Source organism: Elaeis guineensis, chromosome 3 (assembly GCF_000442705.2).
Source record: "Elaeis guineensis isolate ETL-2024a chromosome 3, EG11, whole genome shotgun sequence".
In the NCBI taxonomy this organism is placed as follows: Eukaryota; Viridiplantae; Streptophyta; class Magnoliopsida; order Arecales; family Arecaceae; genus Elaeis; species Elaeis guineensis.
This window is the reverse complement of record NC_025995.2, coordinates 88,518,201-88,531,770: the sequence shown is the minus strand read 5'-3', so window position 1 is coordinate 88,531,770 and position 13,570 is coordinate 88,518,201. Positions and strand designations below refer to the sequence as shown.

The 13,570-nt window shown below is 33.9% G+C and overlaps 1 protein-coding gene across 1 annotated transcript; it reads left to right on the top strand.

Annotated features, from left to right (window-relative positions):
• The first annotated feature begins 6,825 nt into the window (after positions 1 to 6,825).
• LOC140856097 (uncharacterized) lies at positions 6,826 to 9,591 on the top strand. Its single transcript, XM_073253260.1, has 3 exons — positions 6,826 to 7,051; positions 8,156 to 8,439; positions 8,583 to 9,591. Exons 1-3 carry the CDS (start codon positions 6,844 to 6,846, stop codon positions 9,519 to 9,521), a joined length of 1,431 nt encoding a protein of 476 aa, XP_073109361.1. The 5' UTR covers positions 6,826 to 6,843; the 3' UTR covers positions 9,522 to 9,591.
• Positions 9,592 to 13,570: the final 3,979 nt, after the last annotated feature.

Genomic DNA, 13,570 nt, shown 5'->3' with positions numbered 1-13,570 from the left:
CAGAGTTGAGCACCAATGATCCTCCCAAACTAGCCACTGTTACTGCTTCCTTATGGGTTGTAAACATGATTATGGTGTTGGGGTTTGAGAATTTGTGGTCCTTTGAATTAGCCACAAAATTGATATCCTACCACGAGTTGAAAATATGGTTGTGGTAATCCACAAAACTAGTCATGGTATTGGTAATCCACATGGGCTAGAAACGTAGTTGTAGTAGTCCACAGGATTAGCCACAGTATTGGTGCTCTGCCATGAGCCAAAAATATAGCTATGGTAGTCTAGAGCCGAGTATTTTAATACGATCAGATCCGATCTATGTTGGTCAAGATAATTATGTAATGTGATTTATTGTGCAAAAGGATATATTTGATATTTATGTTTTAGGAATCATGGCATCTTTTGACATTAGATTTATATGAATAACAACCATTGTTAATTTTTTATTTATTATAGATACTCATAGATAACCTATTTTTTTATATCCAACCCATACCCGCTCCATGCCTATCCCATACTCCAAAAAAATAAATAACTAAAATAATTTTATGCATGTTATCAATCAAAATAAAATTACCAATTCAACATAAAATATAATTTATAAGACCAGATTTATAGATATCAAATATAAAAATAAAATTACAATTCAACATAAAACATATAAATATCAAAATAATTTTATGCATATTATCAACCAAAATAAAATTACTAAAATAGAATTATAAACATATATATTCGGATATGGATTCTGATATTATCCATATCCGTAGGTTTAGGTCGAGTTTGAATTTGAGTTCGGATAGAAAACAGCACTATTCATATCTTATCTATATCCATGTTATAGTTTTTAGATTTTATTCAAATTCGAATTCAAACTCGATCAAATTTTATTTTTTGGATTCGATCGAATTTGAGTAGGATATATATCTATCAGATTGGATCGATTTTGTCATCCATAAAATTTATAGATTTAGGCACCAATTTCTAACAAAGAATCATAAAGAACCCAAACTGGGAAAATAAAAAAGAGAGGAAATTTGGATCCTCACGTGTCTGGCACGTGAGCTCCCGAAAGAGTCCGACTCCTCCAAAGCCATCTGAAGGAGTCTGGGGCTCGTCGGACTCTGACGAAAACCCTAAAACTTGATCTATAAAAGGTCCCCGAATCTTTCCGCAAAGCATCTCCTCCCGTCCCCGGCGAATCCATTGATTTTTTTCCGTTGAGTATGATTGGAGGGATACCGTTGATTGCCGTTTATCAACTGCCGGAGTCGAGGTAAGAAGGCCCTGATTTCAACTACTCCACCCTCTCCTAGCTCCTTAGCCATCGCCGACGACCGGATTGTGGCAGGTGAGTCGCCTGATTTTCTTTGAAAACCGACATCCCCTGTTTTTCGTTTCTCCCTTGCATTGCCGACCACCGCCAGCGTGGTTGTTGTCGGCCGGTGTTCGGGTTTGTGTCGTCGTGTCCCCACCGTCGGACGCTGTGAGGGCTCGCCGGTTGTCGGGCATGCAACCATGTTTGGGGGGAGAAAGAGAAGGGAATAGCCCCTGTTCCGAGACTTCTCCTTGGGTTGTTTCAGCCTTGTCTCGCCGGTCTTCGCTCTCCTCTTTGCTGCCTCGAGGGCTGTTGCCGGCCTCAAAGCGTCTATTGCCGTAGTTGGGAGAGGAGAGGAAAGGGGAGGAAGCCCCTGTTTTCAAAGAGTGTTCTTCCGTCTCCTTCCTTCCATAGTTTATGTTATTCTTTAAATTATTTTCTTTTTTTGATAAATTTAGTTGCACCAAAGTTATCTTATGAAGTGATGATTTTAAATCACTCCTACTTTTCAAATCACTCCCCAATCTAATGATAGGAGGAGACCTGTCCTCAAGATGGAAAATCCAACAAGCAGTGATTTTAGATTGAAATATAAAGATAATCTCTTAATCTATTAAAAAAATTGATATATCAATATATCGTTGTATATCAATATTATATATATTATATTATATATTATATTTATAATATATATTAAATTTTAATATATTATTAATCATATTATTATTATATTATGATTCAATAGTAATTTTAAAATAAAATAAAAATTTTTATTATACTTTATATTTATATAATAAAATATTTAATATATTACTTCTATTTTTTTATTTTTATCAAAATAAATATTCATATTAATAAAAAACATATTATAAGTATAAATAAAAATATTAATTCTTTAATAATAATTAATATATTTTTATAAGATTAATAATTTTATAGAACTAATAAATATATTTTTATAGAATCTTTTAATTATTAATATATTAATAATTATAATAATATTTTATTTATAATATATTATATACGATTAATAAATTGATTTTTATGGAATATATTATAGATAGTTTTGGTATTATATAATCAGTAATCTTGGATTTCCATAAGACACCAAACATGTTATTCATGGATATCCAAAGATTTTTAATTATCGGACTATGGCCTATCAAACACAATAATCTTAGATCACCAGTGATTATATCATCATAGGATTCAGATCATCGATGATCTTAGATCACCATGGTGGTGATTCCATTTGGGTCACCAAATGTTAGCTTAGATGGATTAGGAGATCCATGAAAAAAGGATCTAGAAATTTATTGGTGAACCCCAGTAAACCCCGATAAAGAGTTTTAGACAGATAATTCCTATGCCATAGATTTTATTTTAATATGAATTTTGGATTTATAGGAGAACAATTCTTGGTATAAGAGGATAAAGTAGGATTCTTGATATCTAGATCATAAATATAATGAATTAGTTTGACAATAGTGGAGGTAAGAATATCTGAACATTGATCATCTATTTATGTAAAAGTTATTTTGTGCATTAGTAATTTTTTGATCTATGTGTTTCTGATAGTGATGTATTACATACTTAATTATAGTATATATTTATTACTTATTCGATGTTATATATTTCATATCACGGATACTGATTTGGATGGATTTTGATAATCACATGCATCAAGTTTTACAAAAGAATGAAATTTTGAATTACAATGCCTAACATGCTTGTAATTGAGCTATGTGACTGTATGTGAGGTTGTGGGTTATGGTGATCTGGGCTAGCCACATTGTTGATGCCCCACCACAGACTGAAAATATGATTGTAGTAGTATGTAGGACAAGCCATTTTTGTTATGAAATATGGTTGTGATAGTTCAGAGTTGAGCACCAATGATCCTCCCAAACTAGCCGCTGTTACTGCTTCCTCATGGGTTGTAAACATGATTATGGTGTTGGGGTTTGAGCACTTGTGGTCCTTTGAATTAGCCACAAAATTGATATCCTACAACGAGTTGGAAATATGGTTGTGGTAGTCCACAGAACTAGTTGTGGTATTAGTAGTCCACATGAGCTAGAAACGTGGTTGTAGTAGTCTACAGGAATAGCCACAGTATTGGTGCTCTGCCATGAGCCAAAAATATGGCTATGATAGTGTAGAGCCGAGCATTTTAATATGATAAGATCCGATCTATGTTGGGCAAGATAATTATGTAATGTGATTTATTGCACAAAAAGATATATTTGATATATATGTTTTAGGAATCATGGCATCTTTTGACATTAGATTTATATGAATAACAACCATTGTTAATTTTTTATTTATTATTATTATTATATTATTGTTGGTGTGTGAAAATGAGTTTAAAAAATATTTTATTTTATTCTCTTTTTGTTCATCAATCCCATAGCTTCAACGGTACCATGATTTCTATTATCCAATATGCCTAACTACATTTGATGGATGGGTGTGATTTCATCAACAATGACTTGTAAAAAATTTTTATATACAAATTCATCACTTGTATTTTTCCTAAACCATCTAGATGGCAACAAAATCCAGTCCAAGATAAATCCTTTTGAAAGGATTTGGCGTTGCCTGCTGCATTACCATAAAATACTTTGCATATGCACATTAAGTTCAGGATTGCATTTTTCACACAAAAGAATGATCCCTTCTTTTGAAATATATGCAAGGCATGATCCAATGGTTGGCACCGTGGAAAAAGATCCATCATTTTTTTCGTATGAAAGATACAACTCGAACCGATACACATCACACCTTGTAAATATTTTATAAGGTGTAGTGCCATCTAGGTTTATTGTGAGGGGAGATCAAATATTTTACAGCCTCTCCTCCTATCACTAAAATTGGTAATATGTTTTTTTTTTTTTTTTTTGAATGTAACTAGGAAGAAGCAAAAGCTTTCCCCCAAATTTTATTAAAAGAGAAGTTTATACAAATAGAAATAGGATAGGAGAAAGAGAGAGTAAAAAGAAAAAAAAACTACAGAGTTGAAGGGCTAATGCAGTGACCACAATATAACAAGTCATAAGCTCATGAATTTAGATAGAAAAATTAATAAGGACTATGCGAATCAAGACTCTAAGATGACCACAATATAACAAGTCATGAGCTCATGAACGAAGATAGGAAAATTAATAAGGACTATGCGAATCAAGACTCTAGGAGGCTTCCTAAGATCATTAGATTACAGGGCAAGAGAAGAAACTCTCTCACAAGGTCTTTGATGGTTACCTTCATCTTTGGAAAGCAGAGGTGAACCTAGGACCGAACACATGAAGGATTTTCTACGGTATAAATATATGATACTTTTCTTCCTCAAGAAAATACCATTATTTCTTTTATGCCTATCCCCCAACAGAGCTTAAATTGTTAATATGGTCATGAACCATTTTTAGCGTATAAACAATGCCTAACTTACTTGCAGGTACGAGGCTTTTAATTATAAGACAAATTTGTATATTGATCATTGCGACCCATATCCGACCCGTTGCTATCCTTAATTATATAAACCAAAATTCTAAGCAGCCTCGTTACATCATTGCACAAAGTCTCCGATGGCTTCCTTCACCTTCGGTGAATAAAGATGAACCCACGCTCGAATGCATGGAGGATTTTCTGTAGTGTGAATATATGGTACTTTTGTTTCTTAAGAAAATACTATTATTTCTTTTATGCCTATCCCTCAGTAGAGATTAAATTGCTAATGTGGCCACGAATCCATTTTAGCAATGCATTATTCACTCATACCTAGGCATTAAATTGGCAGGGTTTGATTTAGAGTCCTAAATGTTTAAACCTGTTTTGACTTTTTTAATACTTAGATGTTTTTTTAAATTATTTAAGATCGATTTAATCTGTTTAAGATTTATTTAACTCATTTAACTTGACTCGATCCATTTATTAAATTATTTATATAGACTAACTCAAATTATTTATTTAATAAAAGTAGAGATATGGTTTGGATTTGGGCTTTCGATTTGTTTATAAATAGACTGCATTCAAATTTATATATTTTTGGCCCAATCCTGATCCAATCCCTATCTGACTAGACCGGTCCTAATTGCTACCTTAATGGATAGATAAGTATTTATTAGAATCAAGTCATCCCCATGATGACCCATCAAAATCTATTAAGCATGGCATCACGCATCATGAGTGGAGTGATGACATTTAGATTTAAACATGTGTTGACTTTTTTAATAGTTAGATGCCTTTTTAAACCATTTAAGATTCATTTAGTCTATTTAAGATATATGTAACTCATTTAATTTGACATTATCCATTTATTAAATGGTTTATATGGATTAACTCAAGTTATCTATTTTAAAAAAGTAGAGATAAGGTTTGGATTTGGGCTTTTGATTTGTTTATAAATAGACCGCATCCAAATTAACAACTTTTTGATCTAATGCTGGCCCAATCCCTATCCAGCCTAGCTGGACCTAATTGCTGCCTAAAGGGATAGGTGAGTATTAGTTAGAATTGGGTCACCCAGATGATGCCCCATCAAAGTCCATGAATCACGACATCACGCATCATTAGTGGAGTGGTGATGTTTGGATTTATTTTTTTGATTTTCTCTCTCTTGTTAATGGAATTAGAGAGGACTGAATCCGCATGTGTTATTAATCTAGACGTACTCAAATATATAGTTTTTTCAGTAGAATATTAGAATATATAGTCTATTTCAAAAAAGTTATGAAATTTTATTTTTGGGGGGAAGGTAAAGGAATTCCCGTCAGACCTATTCGAAGCTAGAACTGACAAAATATGATCCAACCCATCAATCCGACTCGTATTTGATCCTCCATAAATAGGTTTGGATTTAGGCTAAACAAATTTGGGTCATAAACGGATCGATCCGTTTAATCCATTTAATAATTGAATCGGATATGAAGTTTTAGATATCTGACCTGTTTAATCCGTTTAATATTCAGGTCGAATTGAATCAGATAACCCATTTAATCTGTTTAACCTATTTTTGTCCCATTTAATCCGACCTATTTAACCTGTTTAACCCATTGAAGACCCATTTAACCTGTTTAAAATCTGTTTAATCTGTTTTTGATCTATTTAACTCGACCTGTTTAATCCGTTTAACCTGTTTAATCTATTTAATCTAATTTGATCTATTTAATAAATGAATTAAATGGATCGAATCGGATTATCTGTTTAATAAGTAGATCGGATTCAGGTTTAAATTTTTGATCCGTTTAATAAATAGATCAGATTTGGATTGACGATTTTCTGATCCGATCTATTTATGATCGGATTCGACCCAATTGTCATCTTTATTCGAAGCTACGAGGTAACGGGGAGAGGAATTAGGAGTTATATCAACCATTATATAAAATCAAAGTTTGTTGCTCACACAAAAACGCCACTATCTTCATATTTTTCTATTTTAATCTATGACCCTTTTTATAACCCTCGTGGCTGACAATGTAGCTTCGGATCCATTGATGGCTGATAGCATGGCTTCGAATCCCGAGAGTAGCATGGACAAGGGCAATGAAGAAGAGGAGGACATAGTGATAGATACCAGACAGGGTCCTGATTCCAGATTCCCTCCAGGATATCGTTTCAACCCTCGTGATGATGAGCTTATACTTCACTACTTAAGGAGAAAGATTGCAAACGAACCATTGCTTTACGATGTTTTTAATGATGTCAATCTATATGAATATCATCCAGCAACACTTGTAGGTATGTTAATTATTTTTACCATTATGTTTATGTTTTCCTTTTTATAGTTGAGATTGTTGAATATTAAAAATATTTTTTTATCACAAATGTAGTTGAGGTTGTTGAAGATCATCTTCTATGTTGATTATTATCTAGTGTATTTTTTTATTGGTCTGATTTATTATTACATTTTATTGATATGATTGATATACTATTAGTAGCAATAGTATGGACTGGCAGTGGAATTAGCTAAAAAAAAATTCTTTCCATTAAATTAAATATCAATACTTTTATTAAATTATTTGTGCCTAATATTTCTTATCCAGATATGATTATGCCTTCTCCTATTAATATTAAGAATCCAATTTTGTCAGGGAAATCACTTGGGGTCCTGATTCCAGGTTCCCTCTAGGATTTCATTTCAACCCTTATAATCATGAGCTTGCATTTATTACTTAAGGAAAGATTGTGAACCTTCCATTGTTTTATGATATTTTTAATGATGTCAATCTATATGAATATCATCCAGCAAAACTTGTGGGTAAGTTATTCATTTTTACAATTATATTTACTTTTTCCTTTTCAGCGATATAGTTGAGATTGTTGAACATTAATTTTTTTTTTTTAATGCAAATATAGTGAAGATTGTTGAACATCATCTTCTGTGTTGATTGTTTTCTAGTGTATTTTTTTTTGTCTGATTTATTATTACATTTTATTTATATGATGGGTATGCTATTAATAGCAATAGTATGGACTGGTAGTAGAATTAGTAAAAAAAAAATCTTTCCATTAGATTAAATATCAATATTTTTATTAAATTATTTATGCCAAATATTTATTGTCCAAACATGATTATGCCTTTTCTTATTAATATTAATAATCTAATCAAGAATCTAATTTTATCGCTGAAATCACTTGCGTCCCTCTAATTTTATCACTGAAATCACTTGCACCCGTCTCAGCCTATGGAAGCCAGCCATGTTTCAAACCATTGACGTATGCTTCTATTCCTCTATTCTTGTATAATATTTGGATCTTATGACATTCTTTTATTCTTCTTATATTTTATATGTTAAATATTGGATCTTATGACAAGCTTTTTATTTCTGATATTTGATGCAGAAAAATTTAAACATTGTGGAGACAACAGGTGGTACTTCTTCACCCCAAGAGATCGCAAGTATCCAAATGGTATTCGACCCAATCGTAAAACAGTTGATGGATATTGGAAAGCCACCGGTGTTGAGAAAAAAATCATACACGATGGTGAACAAATTGGAGTACGAAAAGCTTTGGTTTTCTACACTGGGAAGGCTGGAAAAGGAAGCAAGACTGACTGGATCATGTATGAATATATCAATCAAGATCGTTCCAACCGTCCTCGTAGACCTGATGGCACAATGAAGGTCCATAATACGTTTTCTTTGATATCATCAATACTAATTAACTTAACTCTTTTTTTTTTTTTTTTTGGGTCTTTTTTCAGTCATACTAGCTTTTAATTTTTCTTTAGTTTTTTATTTTTATTTTTGTATTTTTTTCGTTACAGTTGGATGACTGGGTTTTATGTACCATACAAAAGAAGCGAGGAGCTGATGAGGACACAGGTGGCGAGCCAGAGGAGCCAACACAAGCCCAACAAGCCAGCACTAGCCAATCTAGGGAGCAAAAGCAGCCAAGAGCTGATGAGGAGAACAGTGGGGAGCCAGAGGGGCCACCAAAAGCCCAACAAGCCACCACTAGCCGGTCTACTGAAAAACCAGGAACATCTCAGGTTCAACAGATTCCACATGATGGTAGAGAAGTGGAACCACTAGATTATCAAGTTATTCACAATAATAATGGTAGTCATGTGAATTATTATGATATGGATGGTCATGCTAATTATAATACTGGTAGCGTCACACAAGCACCATCAATGTCATTGCCGAATGATTTCACGGGTTTCATCAGCTCCGATGATATAGGTGATCATCATCCAAGTGCTCAGAACTTTCAGCAGGACATTCTAAATCCTTCCATGCGAAGTATTGATCTCGGGTATCAACTTGGTCAAACTCCAGAGTTTGGATTTGAAAATCAGCAGATGATCTCCGAATCACTCTATCCGTCACCTCCAGAAGATCCTCTAGATCAGGTTCAAACTTCAGAGTTTGGATTTGAAAATCAACAGATGATCTCCGAATCACTCTATCCGTCACCTCCAGAAGATCCTCTAGATCGGGTTCAAACTTCAGAGTTTGGATTTGAAAATCAACAGATGATCTCCGAATCACTCTATTCATCACCTCCAGAAGATCCTCTAGAGGTTCAGTTACGTAGTATATTTGGACCGGACCCGAGTGTATTTGGAGAGCAGACGAGTGTCGATGATAGGGATGACATTGCAGAAGTGTTTCCTCCGCAACAGAATACTGTCTTCCAAGCTCCACAGGACAATCAGTCAAATGATAATTTCATAAGCAACCCAGATTCTAGTAGGAAGTGACGGAGATGTGACTGGTTGCTTCTATTCTGTGATTGACTGCTTCTATTATCAGATATGCTTGGAAGAAAGATGTGAAGGATTGAAAACTAAGAAAGCAAATGCTTGATTAGTTGCTTTTATGTGGTGAAGTTTAGGAGTAGTCTTTGTGGGACTGGTTTTTACTGGCTCTTTTTTTTTTTTTTGATGTAAATACAGTCGGAAGCTTTTATTCTTTTATATGGGCTTAATTTATCTCTTCGTAAGCATAATATATAATTTTTTTTCTTTTAAGTGCGGGGTGCATGATGACCTATTATTTATGCAGTCTCCATCATTGACATGTATTCAATTTTTTGTGTTTCTAAGTTCCTAAAGCTCAGCACGAATAATGTTAGGTGTTATTACCCGTCAGTTAAAATGGTTCCATTATGTTACATGATGCATGTATATACACGTGGAACAGCAACAATGCAAAATATAAGTAAGCTCTTTTCAACACTTCGTGTATGTGTATGATACTATCATCATTTTCTTCTGCACTTCCTTCTCATATTTTTTTCCGAGAATTGCACCTTTAGACACCACAAAAAGTACAAATTCTTGCAAAGGGCATTTGATGATCCAATTGGAATCACCATGATAATCTAGGATCAATAGTGATCTAAATCCTGAGATAATCTAATCTGTATTGATCTAAGATTACGATATTTGGTTGGTCATAATATAGTGATTAAAGATATCCGAATATATACAAGTAACTTATTTGATATGCTATGAAAATCTAAGATATATTATCAACTATATGATATGAAAAATATTTCTGACATATCTCAGATGAAAAATAAAAGATAACAGAAGAGAGATAAAAGAAGAGGAAAGCCTCGGTTATTATGATTGGGTTGAGAAAATGAAATCATCGCTTTGAGCCATTCTCAACAAAGCTTTGGAAGTTAGGATTGGGGATTAGGATAAAGAAAATTAAAAAAAAAATTTCTTAAAAATTTTTTTTCTCTTACTAATCACCAATGTAAGAAAAGGAAGGATTTTCTTCTATTCTTTCATGAAAATAACATTCCAACTACCCTCCCAAGCATGCATAAATAATATATGTATGTGCATGAAAAAATATTACACAGAAAAGATATATTTTCTCTTTCAGTGAAAGTTTAGTATGTGTATGAAAAAATATCACACAGAAAAAGATATATTTTTTCTTTCAAAAATTTTTTAGATAAAAAATATTTTGATTAATATATTTTAATATAAATCATGATGTATTTTAAGCGTCGAGCTGGGATGGCTGAAAGCTTCTTAGTTCAGATGTATATGCATGGCATTTGGTTTTGAAGGGTAATGGATAGGGCTTGGCTTGGAAGTCCAGCAAAAGGTGGTTGTCGGCAGATATGGAGTGAGTATAAACTGCCTATGAAGTGACTTGTCATTGGATGTTATTGAGTGGCCATGAGATGGCTTGCTATGAGGCAGCTATAGGCTTATTATTACTTGGGACATGGAAAAATCTTGGGACTTGGAAGATGACGTTTGATGGGCTTAAGTAATAGGTTTTGTGCTTCTCTTCATTGGCTAGGGTTTGTGGATTTAGTTCCTTTCGTGACTAGGCTTGTTGGAGTCCAAAAGTAACCTACTCAGTTTGAAAGTTGGAATATGATTGGCCTTAGATGGATTTGTTTTGGTAACTTCAGTCGAGTTTGATTTATATTTGAATTTACAATCACATAATGACTCATACAAAATGTAGAAAGATTAGATTAAATAGGTCTAGAATTATTAAAGTATAACAAATAAGCTTGCCACGATTGTTTCAAAAAATTAGAGAAAAATAATGTCTAAGAACTAATAGCAGGAAGATATCATTATAGGATCATCACTCTATACTTCAGTTTTACGTATATATAATATATTCATACTACTTTTTTGTATGTCGACACGCTATGAGATTTCATCAAGCATCAAATACTTTTAAGAAATAAAATAATTAGGAGAGTTTATATGTACTGGAACTATTGTTTTATTATTATTAATATTATGGAACTGAGTCTAATGGCATGGAAGGAATGCGTCCTTATTATATAACTTAACTAGCTTATAATCCCATACCATATATGAGATGCAATTCTTTTAAAATATATATTATCTTATTGATTTATTAATATCAATTCTATATGTATTTAAAAAATATTTAAAATAATAAAAAATATATATTTTATGTATAGTATGGATTATAAGCTATTTATATGCTATTTTATTTTTTTCTAAATTTGGTATTCCCATGAGCCTCTTGCCACCTAGTTTTTTCTAAAACCCTCACCTTTCTTCCGTATTAGCATTTGTTTTTCTCTGCTTTTCACCTCCGGAGCTTAGTCTCTCTTTTCCCTTTCTGCTGCCATGTGGAGCTCAAGAGGTTCTCGAAAAATTGAGACATCATCCAGATCAAGCGTATCGACATTCACTCGCACATCTACGGTCTGAGCCTTAATTCTGCTCTGGATGTCCATGCCATCTTTGAGGGCATGATAGGCTAACAGTCCACCACAAGACTGCTAGCCTCATCCTCCAACTCATATGCAAGATTGCTAGCCATGCCATCCTCCTTGCTGGCCAGCCCAGCATTAATGGCAAGACCGTCATTACCATGGGCCTCGCCAAGTCCCTCGGCCAGGAGAGCCCCTTTGTCATCGTCTTCGACTTCAAGTTCTTCTCTCTCAAGATATCCAAAATTGAGACCCTCATCCAGGCTTTCCATCTGTTTTACTCTTCACTTCCGAAACTCATTCTCTCCTCTCTTTTTACTGCCATAGTAGAGTTCAAGATGCTCTCAGAGAGTCGGGACTTCATCCAGATCGAATGTATTAGTATCCACTTGTATATCCATGGTTTGGGCCTCGATTCTGCGCTGAAGACTCCCGCCATCCTTGAGGATATGATCGACCAGTAGTCCATCCATAAAGCTGTTGGCCTCATACTCCAGCTCATCCATGAGGACAAGATTACTGGTGGCACCATCTTCCTCGCTAGCCAGCCAAGCATCGCCAAGACCGTCATTGCCCCCTTCACCACTATCTCTGACTTCAAGTTTTTCTCTCTTAAGATGTCCAAGATCAAGGCCTTCACCCTGATTTTCCATTATGCCATCGGTGTCCACATCAAAGAGGAGGCCGAGATAGATAAACATGTCAAATGGAGGCTTTGCCAATGCAGAAACCTTCATTTTAATATATATATATATACACACTAGATTAGTTATCCAAAACTAAAGATACTGTCCCAACTTAATTTGCTATATAGTCTCTAACTTGAACTGAGACCTTATGACCTCCATGAGCATATATTTTTTTTTAATCTGATGAAAAGGAGACTGAAAATTCGGCCGCCTAGCTTTTATTAATAGGAAGATACTTGCATTGAAAGATTAAAGTGTGAAGAAAAACCCAGCTGTAGCTTGGCTTGGATTACAGTGGTAGGTCAAATTACAAAGAAACAAAACATGGGAAAGAACAGCAAAGTAGGAGTTCAAAGCTCAAGATAAGATGAGTTCAAAGCTCAAGATAAACAATCCTAGTCCCATTGGCCTAGTATCAAGTGGAACCTTAGAATGTCTTATCAATCTTGTGAAGACAATGGGGACCTCAATCATCATTGAAGGTCTGAATTCTTTATGAGCATGTAGACATACAAAGGCTGCCTAGAAGTAGCATACACTAAAGCTTCCTTTATATCATATCCCTTGCCCTACATAAATCAAATAAGAAATCTACAATAAGAAAACCATTTTTAAAAATTCACATGGAGGTGGCTGTTGATATATCAATTGGTCGAGTTGGTGCAATTACTGGCTCTGTATTTAGGTGGGATAATGAAAGAGGATGGACAGGTTTGGAAGGATGAATTATCCTATCCACTATTTGATTTAAAAAATTTTAGAAAGGATGAAAAAAATGAAATTACATATCAATCTTGACTACCAATCTAAATCGGTAGGATACAAGAAAAGACGAATGGAGCCTATGAGGGGTGAGTATCGTGTTAACAAAATTATCTTTTATTAACTT